The sequence below is a fragment of the Lepisma saccharinum genome, chromosome 9 (genome assembly GCF_977018435.1).
Source record: "Lepisma saccharinum chromosome 9, izLepSacc3.1, whole genome shotgun sequence".
Taxonomy (NCBI): Eukaryota; Metazoa; Arthropoda; class Insecta; order Zygentoma; family Lepismatidae; genus Lepisma; species Lepisma saccharinum.
Window position 1 is genome coordinate 26,965,542 of NC_139237.1, and position 9,399 is coordinate 26,974,940.

General features: G+C 38.3%; 1 protein-coding gene across 1 annotated transcript; it reads left to right on the forward strand.

Annotated features, from left to right (window-relative positions):
- Positions 1-7,176: 7,176 nt before the first annotated feature.
- Positions 7,177-7,800, forward strand: LOC145992355 (uncharacterized). Its single transcript, XM_083128736.1, has one exon. The coding sequence runs from the start codon at positions 7,177-7,179 to the stop codon at positions 7,798-7,800; it is 624 nt and encodes a 207-aa protein (XP_082984862.1).
- Positions 7,801-9,399: the final 1,599 nt, after the last annotated feature.

Sequence of the window (9,399 nt, forward strand, 5' to 3'; positions counted from 1 at the left end):
ATGTGAACGAACGTCATGCCTTCTCTTATCAATGAGAATATGATCTATCTGAATATGAGTTTTACCATCTGGAGAAGACCAGAAGAAAATGGTACTGTCCACAATTAAATTATTTGAGGTTGCAAAAGTATCATTATCATTGCTTAATACATAAAGACATAAATACTTACTTTACCAATAGTGAGTTTAAATGTCTCTCTTTATCAATCTTCACCTGACAGAATTTTCATATCATTTTGATCAAAGATCTGTTCTAACTCTGCATTAGTATTATCATCTTTATCTTCCGTTGGTGCATGTATGTTTATTAAAATAATTTTACACCACCTACCCTCTATAACTCCTATCATTAATAAATTATAATGTTTTATGAGCCGAGATAATTTTATTATTTATGAAGAAGCCTGTTCCAATATTTGCATACATACAGAAGCAGTAAATTTAAGTCACGGGGCACAGTTCAGTTGTCAGAAGCCACGACGCCTCGTTCACATCAACGCTGTTTACAATGGTAAAGGAAATGCAAAACATTTGAACAAGAAAGCAGTGGTATAAAACCTTTTTTTCAATCAGAACAAAAATTTATAGTCTATGCATTGACTCTGGACACCAGTTTATTGAAAAGCACCTATTCAAAAAACATTGTCCAAAAGGCTCGGAGAGTGGAGATGAATGTGCAGAAGCAAAAATATTGCTACATTGATATGTGCGTTTATTCAGAGAACTGTGAAACTTTTCACATCTATGGAAAATTCTGTAATGCGACTTTTGGAAAGAGTCACGCCCTTATGTAAAGTGTAAAGTTACTTTTCTGTCATTGGATGAACGTGAAAATGAGGATTGGAAGATCCATGCTCGAAACTCTCTGTGACCCCCTTTTGCTTTCAACTTCGCCACTGGCACGTAATAACTTGTTGCAAAATGATGTGCAACAGTTGTTGAACCAATCAGAAGAGACCACGTTAGATATGAGTCACCACATTGCGTAATAACTTGTTGCAAAATGTTGTCCAATAGTTTACCCTTGTAAGTAATACAGAAAAAAATAGATGGCTCTGTCATAGCCTATCAAAATTCCAACATCCAAGAGTTCCAACTTTTTGCTCATAGATGGCTCTGTAGTCGTCGTCTATCAAAATACCTCTATCCTTCAGGAAAAAATATAAATTCGAGAATCATAAAAATCACGGACGAAAGTGGACGTATCTCGGAAACTGTGAGAGATATAATGAAAATAAATCAAAAAATGTCCCCCAAATATCGGCTTGTTGATTTTGAGACTTCGGAATACATTTAGCAAGTTTGGAAATCCTGAGGTCAAGGGGATGACCGAATTTACTTTTAAAAGTCATAACTCTCGAAAGGACGATCGCGGAGTCGTGGGGTTTCTTGAGTTAGGATCGTCTCAGTGTCCTCTGTCCTCCCGTACCCAAATTGGCATAGGTCGTCGTGGACCCCCTCTGAGAATTTTATCAAAGTCCAGCGTTAAAAAAGGGTCTCCAGGATGGCGCAGTGGTAGCGTTGTCGCCTTGCAATCAAGGGGTCCCGGGTTCGATACCCGGTGGAGGCACAAGTGGTTCGGTTCCAACTTTAAACTGTAGGTCCAGTCCCGATTTGCCTTACTGTGCATAAAGTGGACTTAAAACACCAAATCAATCAATCAATCAATCCAGCGTTAAAAAAACATAAAATAGCGAATATCTCGAATACGTTGAGTGATAGGGCAAAAATAAATCGAAAAATCTACCTATTGTCGATTTTGCGACTCTAGAGTACGTACACAACATTTGGTTGTTATAACTTCAGGGGGGAGGGGTTAATTGCTGAATTTGTTTTTCATCGCTTGTAACTTTCGAAAGGATGATCTTAGAGAGCTCAGCTTTTTAGCGTTAGCATCGTCTCAATGTCCTCCTTTTAAAAATGGCGATCGGAAGTGGGTGTATCTCTTTTGGTGTTTTTCTGAATTAGAAATTACATGCATACGTAGGTTAGTTTAGTCAGTAATAGATTGTAAAAAAATGTTCTCGTGACAGATTACAATTGGAATTAATATATGCTACTTAACTCGTGAACGATCGTAAAAATATAATAATAATAAGTTAAGTTTTATCACGTAAGATCGTGGCATACCTACAAATATGAGGTGGAGAAAGCAGAGATGCCATGAAAATTGTACAGGAAGGTCGTCAAATGCATTAAAATCCACAAAAAAATCGTCACAATATGATACAACTGAGGTTAAATCTATTGAAACAAAATTGATACCTACAAGTATTACTTTGAAACAATCAACATATACTACTTCCATACTCAATATATCTGAATGCCAATGTTTAAAAAAAGGGGAAACATTTTATAGAGTATTTGATTATGAACTCTCGACCCTTAATTCCTAGGAAAAAATATATTTGTGACGCGAGCACATTTCCAAGACTCTACAACATTGCATGTAGCAAGTGCCTTGAAACGTGTTGATGATTGCGCAAGCTACTACATACCAATGCGACGAACACATTTTTGCCGAAATTTGCGAGAATCATTCACTTTCGCTCATTGAACAGTACCTTGCAAAGTGCTTTTATATTATATTTGTATAAAATATTGGAAATATGACAATTTGTGTTCAAACTTGACAGCGATTTCCTCCACGTGGACCAAAGGCTGTTTCCAATCTCACATCAGTTTCTCTGATTCCAATTTTAACTTGCTGAATTGCAAGTATTTTCTTAAACTAAAAGTTTATTATTAATCTATTAATTAATCTATTATTATTATTTATTAATCTATTAATATGTTGGGCGAATATAGAATGTAAATCACTCATAACATTGTTTCTCAGCTAGCAGAGGGAACTGCAGTAAACTTGGCTACTCTCTGCTGATTCTCAAGAACTATGTTACCAAATTAACGATTTCTGGATAGAAATCTTTCAGGGCGGTCAGGTTATATTTGAAGAAGTGTACTATTGAATAATATTAAAAATTAAGTTCATACTGAAAATAATAATATAGTGATATAATTGTAAAATTAAACCAACAGGAACGGCGGCCTGCCGTATCTGACTAAAAGGAATAGGAAATTTCCTATTGTTCAAGAACAGGATCGCCTTACCGGTTCGATCCATTCCATTTCGAGCTCTGCTCTGTGGCTTCTCCTGTTTACCGCAATGTCGAAGTACATTAAATATTGTAGAAAGAATGTTAAAGTAAGGAAGCTGATTGTTTACCATCCATCTTATTCTTGCGAATTTCCTGTACCCTCTGTTCACTTACACGTTAATTATAATTGTGGATTGATACAATTACAGATTATTATGGATATTCGCTTGTGCAACAACCATAGCTTGCAGTATAGTGATAGTGATGATGTATTGGGATAACTTCCAGACTAATCCCATTACCGTAGTTGTGGAAGCAGGAGGCGAAATGTACTGGAAAACACCATTCCCTGCTATGTTTGTTTGTCCAAACACACTAAATGAAGCAAGGTTCACGAGATATCTCGAAGGGTAAGTAAACGTGAAATTTTTAATCTCAAATATTTCCTTGCATAAAGTAATTAAACTAACAGTTTCTGGTATGGAGTGTGTCCAACACTAAAGTTGAGACTATATATGGGAATCATACACATATGGGGGTGTAAAGGGTGACCTACCTTCCACGTAGTACACCCAAGTGTCAACCTAACTTCCACGTAGTACACCCTGGAATGTAGACTAACGAGGCCCTGGCGACTGGCCCTATGGGCAGTAAAATTCTGTGTGTTGTCCTCTGTTTTGTCGCTATATGTGCTGATGCCTCTTGACAACCTCAGATTTAACCAGTCAGAATATTATAATGATTTTAGTTACATCACGGCATTACAGTTATGCTCTTTTAGTTATAGTAAGGGGCTGGACCCCGTATGGTGTGACGGGTTCAAAATAGCCTTAGTGCTGACGCACCCAAAATTTTAAATTTAAAATGAAAATCAAATCATACAGTATGTAGATTATGACACGTCAAATCCAGAGGTGGTCACCCTCCGGAGGGCGACACTCATGAGGGCATTCCTGACCCTCAACCTCACACTCCGAAGACTTATGTGGGTGAGGGCGAAAGATGAGTCGTGATGGTTAAGGCGATGTCTATCCGTGAGGGTGAGGGTGTGTGAGGAGGAGAGCAAAGGTTGAGTCGTAAGGGTGAGTGAGTGTGAGGGTGAGGGAGAAGTTTACCTTCGATTTAGGATGTGTGAGAGTGAGTGTGAAATGTGAATCGTGAGGGTGAGAGTGTGTGAAAGTAAGTCGTGAGAGTGAAGGTGTGTGAGGGTGAGGCCGAATTCGAGTGTGACAGTGCGTGAGGATGAAGGTGAAATTAGGGTCGTGAGGGTGAGGCGTGTGATGGAAAGGGCGAAGTCGAAACGTGAAGGTGAGTGCGTTTGAAGGTGAGGGCGAAGTCAATCCTTGAGGGTGAAGGGCAAGTCGTGAGGGCATGTGTGGGTAAGGGCGAGCTGTGAGGGTGAGATCGAAGTCAATCCTTGAGGGTGAAAGGCACGTCGTGAGGGCATGTAATTGTGAGGGCAAGCCGTGAGGCTGAGGGCGTGTATGGGTAAGGGAATATGAACGAAAATGGTTACCTTTGCTATTCACAACTCGCCAAGTAGATGTATAAATATTATGTAGTAGTTTGAATAACGGCTTTGACCTTTGCAAAGCTGAACACTTATAAGTTGTGAATTCCTGTCTGTTTGCCTCTTTTAATTCCTTTGTAGTAAAATATAGGCTTTTAGAGCCCTGTCTATTCCGCTGCACTTTTTGACTCTCTCTGCACTGGCGTGTCTAATTGGTCACACGATGCAACACTGTTTCATGGTATTTCTAGCAGAAAACGCATTTTTATAGTGTCTAAAAATGTTTATTTTGAAGGTTAGTGCCAATTTTTCTTAATCGTACCTAAAATGTCTACCTTACAAGTTGTGTTTATTTGAGGTGTTTCTAAGTGCCTTTGGATGATTGACAGAAAATTGGTATTATAGTTAAGATTGGCAAGGTACGTGAGACCTTTGGAAAATCCAAACTGGACAACTGATTGGTGACTCATACTGTACTGGATCCGCGCTTAGAAGGAACTGTACGGTAAACAAATGCACGTGTATGAATACAGTGTTACCAACCAATAACTGCAGAATATAGCAAAAAGCGAATTCTCACAGTTTGTAGGGTTCTATATTATAGTGTAGAAATGCTTTTTATGGATAATCTCCATAATCACAATGTAGACATGTCATACCCAATTTGTTGCTAGTTTTCATAGAATAAAGAATACAAATTTTCCTCCTCACTTCCTTCACAATAAAAGCCATTTTTTGAATGGACAGTTCTTTCCGAGTGTTATCTTTGTATATCCGTAGGTTTATTAAATATATATATGTAGTATAAACATATTCACATAACTAGAGTCGTTTTACATACATTTTTAGAGTTTTCCAAATTTCGCGCAAATTGGACAAAAATTGTAAGATAATTTTTTTAAAAAAAAACAATATCGTGGATCCGCGATTTTCTTTTTTCATGCTATCAAGAAATGAAGTAGACCCTGTCTTGCAATTGACGTAGAGAATAGATGTGCGGAATTTCGTCTAATTTACTCAAAAATCGTAAGAGGTCTAGATCGACCACAAGGAAAAAAACCTTGGACGAAAATTCCCCGCGCAACTTTCCCTTCTTCCCTTCAGCTCGGTCCATAAGCAAGCATGGTCAACTCTCCCCCTCCTCGCAGGAGTACGGTGCACAGGAGTCGCGGGTAAGCGCAGGTTGTTTTGCTTGTGGTTCCACTCAATGACGAATCGAAAATTACCAACGAAATGGAAGTTCAGCCACTTTATTTCTTCAATTTTTCAAAATTTTGAATATCTAGCGTCATATTTGCAAATAGCGACGTAGAGAAACTTTGAATAGGAACATCTGCAACAATTCCAAAAGGATTAACACTGCTGTTTAAGAAAATAAATAAACAAACGAAAGATACGTCACTTCCGTGTCTATTTTTGAATGAAGTCAAATAAGTATGATACTACTGTGCAAATATCTGAAAGCCATTATTGTCACCAATGCAGGGCCAAAAAATTAAAAACAGATAATTTTAGCAAAACAATAGGCGGATTGGCAACACTTCTTGTTGAGTCTGCTTGAACAACAGACCCTGCCACGCGCAACAAAATATAGTCCACTTTCTAACTTGCAAAAATAGATCATTCTTTCAACACAATTGTAATTATCTTACTCTAGAATTATCATAACCAATATTTAGTATGTAAATGAACTCCAAGTAATCATAAATACGCAAGAGGTGACAATTTTTACTCAGGGTACAACACGCTTGCGTAAAGGCTGGGCAGGCAGGAGGGAATTTCAGTTTGTGCGAGATGGATGTACGCGTTGGCTACGTTAAACACTGCAGCGGGAAACCGTTAAAAAGCGGCGAGAAACAAATTGTATTGAATGTGTTCTCAAAGTTTTGCGACAAATATCCAACTATGGTTATCCAGGACGTGATGAAATTGACATCTGAGTTTACTGGTGTGTCTGTTAAGAGTGTAAAATCTGCGCGCAGTGAGGTTCTAAGGGCATTTTAACAACACCAGGGAAAAAGCGTCAACGTCAAAAACCTGTGTTACAAGTTCAGTGCGATGAGTTTGCGAGAAATGCCATCCGTCGTAAGGTTCATCACTTTTTTGAGAGGAACGAAGCGCCAACAATAAATAAAGTTTTGGTGAGTGTGAATAGTGATCCGGATCTGCCGGACCTTAAGAAAACAAGTTTCCATACACTTCTGAAAGAAATCGGCTTCGAGTTTGTGCAACGCAACAGAAAAAATATTATTGTTGACCGAGAAGACATATTGTTGTGGCGCCGGAACTAACTGAGGAAAATACGCGAATACAGGCAGGAGGGGAGAAAGTTGTATTTTCTTGATGAAACGTGGGTGAATGAAGGTCATACTGTTTCTAAGGTGTGGGTAGATTCAGCCGTAAAATCTAAAAAACAGGCTTTCCTCTCAGGATTAACCACAGGGCTAAGAATCCCGACCGGCAAAGGCAGACGCCTTATTGTATTGCATATTGGAAGTAAAGATGGATTTTAAGAGGGTGGGGAATTTATTATGGAATCTAAAAAAAACTGTAGATTACCATGAAGAAATGACAGGTGACGTTTTTAGAAACTTGTTAAAGAAAATTTTACCTCTCCTTTCACAGAACAGTGTGATCATATTTGATAATGCATCCTATCACTGTGATAAGTTGGAACGTATTCCTAACAAGCAGTGGCTTAAACATGATATTATTGAATGGATGGATATAAAAGGTATCGAACGCAGGCCAAACATGGTGAAAGATGAACTCATAAACGAGATAAAAGAGGCTAACATTCACCACGTTTATGATAAGTTTGTTGTGGATTCAATGGCTGAGCAGGAAGGCCACAAGGTGTTAAGACTCCCCTGTTATCATTGTGTCCTGAATCCTATAGAGCACGTTTGGAGCCAGGTAAAGGGTCATGTTGCTCGCAACAATAAAACATTCAAATTGAGTGACGTCAGAACTTTGCTTCATGATGGTATTAGGCTGGTAACTGCTGAAATGTGGAAATCGTTTATACGCCATGTGGAGAAAGAAGAGGAACGCTTCTGGGAATCAGATTACATGTGCGACACGGTTGTTGACCGACTTGTTATCAATCCAGCTGATAGCAGTAGCGGCGGCATCAGCAGTGAAGGGGAGGAATCTACGGAAGGAATGGACTTTCTATCTGACTCTGCTTAGGCAAGTAAAACACTTTTATATCTTGAAATTAAATTCTTAAGTACAGAAGTAGAGCATATCTTGTGAATAGTTATAATTTTCTTTTTTTACTTAATTTCTCGTAACTTGCAACATTGCTTTCGCGCCAACTTTCTCTCACACGTGGTGGAAGCAGCAGAAGCTTTAGGATCATCCATTCGCTGAAGCCTGGCGGAGTAATACCTTTGCCCTTATGTTTACATAACGACGCCAGCTCACCCCTTCTTTTCCCCCTGAAAGTTTGTAGGAGTGAAGCAGTACTCATTTGCTTTGTTGTTCCTGTGAAAGGAGTGTGGTTGTCTGTGGATGTATCATGTGTTTCACATTGCCAAAGGATAAGACAGATACTAATCAATGGCGTGTCCGAGAAGGGCCTGTGGGTATCATAACCCCCTCTCTTTGCACCTCTCTTTGTAAAACCAGTATTCTTGAACAAATAAATCCAAGGCAGGAATAGATGGCAAAATGAGGACTGATTGCATAAAAAAAAATGTTTTCAATTTCGAGAATCCTGCGCTGGGAATCGTCATAATAAGTCACATTCGCAAACCCTCTGATTTGGGAGGAAGAGGAATTAATGAAAGTTCGGTTAATGGATAGAAAAACCTTTCTATCATAGTTTTGTTACGACCTTACTTATTTTGTAACTTTGCAATTCCGTGTTAAAAGAAAAATTGATATAGTGTTGCCTCAAGTCCTTGTTAATGTTCGTGATACTACATGTTGTGACGCAAATATGAACGCGCCAATCAAGGCGTTGTTGAACTAATGTATTTACCTTTCTGTAACTATCTAATGAAGACAGGTTGCTTAAGACAACGGGCATTTATTATGATGTAAATATAGATTTGCCAATCAAAGATTATCCATGTTTGATGAAGTAACCTAATTGTAATTAAATAATGGCGGAACATTTAAATTTGTATATTTCCAAAATGTAATTTTTTTATCAACGATAAAGAAATGATTGTTAACTCAAATGAATATGTAAACTTTCTTCGTAAATTATTAATTCCTAAACTATGTATTTTTCAAATATTTTTTTGTTGTAACTTGGAGTATTGTAATAAGAAATTATCTAAACACAGAGTTCGAGGAGGAAGTTTGAGTATAAATACGAAGCAGTTTGGTCCGTAAGGAGGTCTGTTCTGGTGCCAGTCTAGGAAGAAGTGAATAGGTGCAAGCCGCTCTTCTGTAAAACCTAGACTGGCGAAATAGGAAGGGTCTAATCTAGGAAGAAGTGAATAGGTGTATGCCGCTCTTCTGTAAAACCTAGCTTAGCCGAATGGGATATAAGTTCCAATTTAGGAAGAAGTGAATAGGTGCAAGCCGTTCTTCTTTAAAAACCTAAATTGGCCATCTCGGGTGATAACTCCAAGTCTAGGAAGAAGTGAATCGGTGTATGCCGCTATTCTGTAAAACCTAGGTTTGGGGCACCCTAGTTTGACCTTTCTAGTAAGTTTGAAATTATCTATTAACAATTGATCTCCAAGTTCCAGTTATGTATTACCTAACCACTGGCTGTAAGTACTCAAGCAGTAAATAAACATTTCCTTAAAACTTCATGACATTGGTAGGATT

Coding starts and splice junctions, on each gene's coding strand:
- LOC145992355 (XM_083128736.1), top strand. CDS start 7,177: ATGACAGGTGACGTTTTTAGAAACTTGTTAAAGAAAATTTTACCTCTC.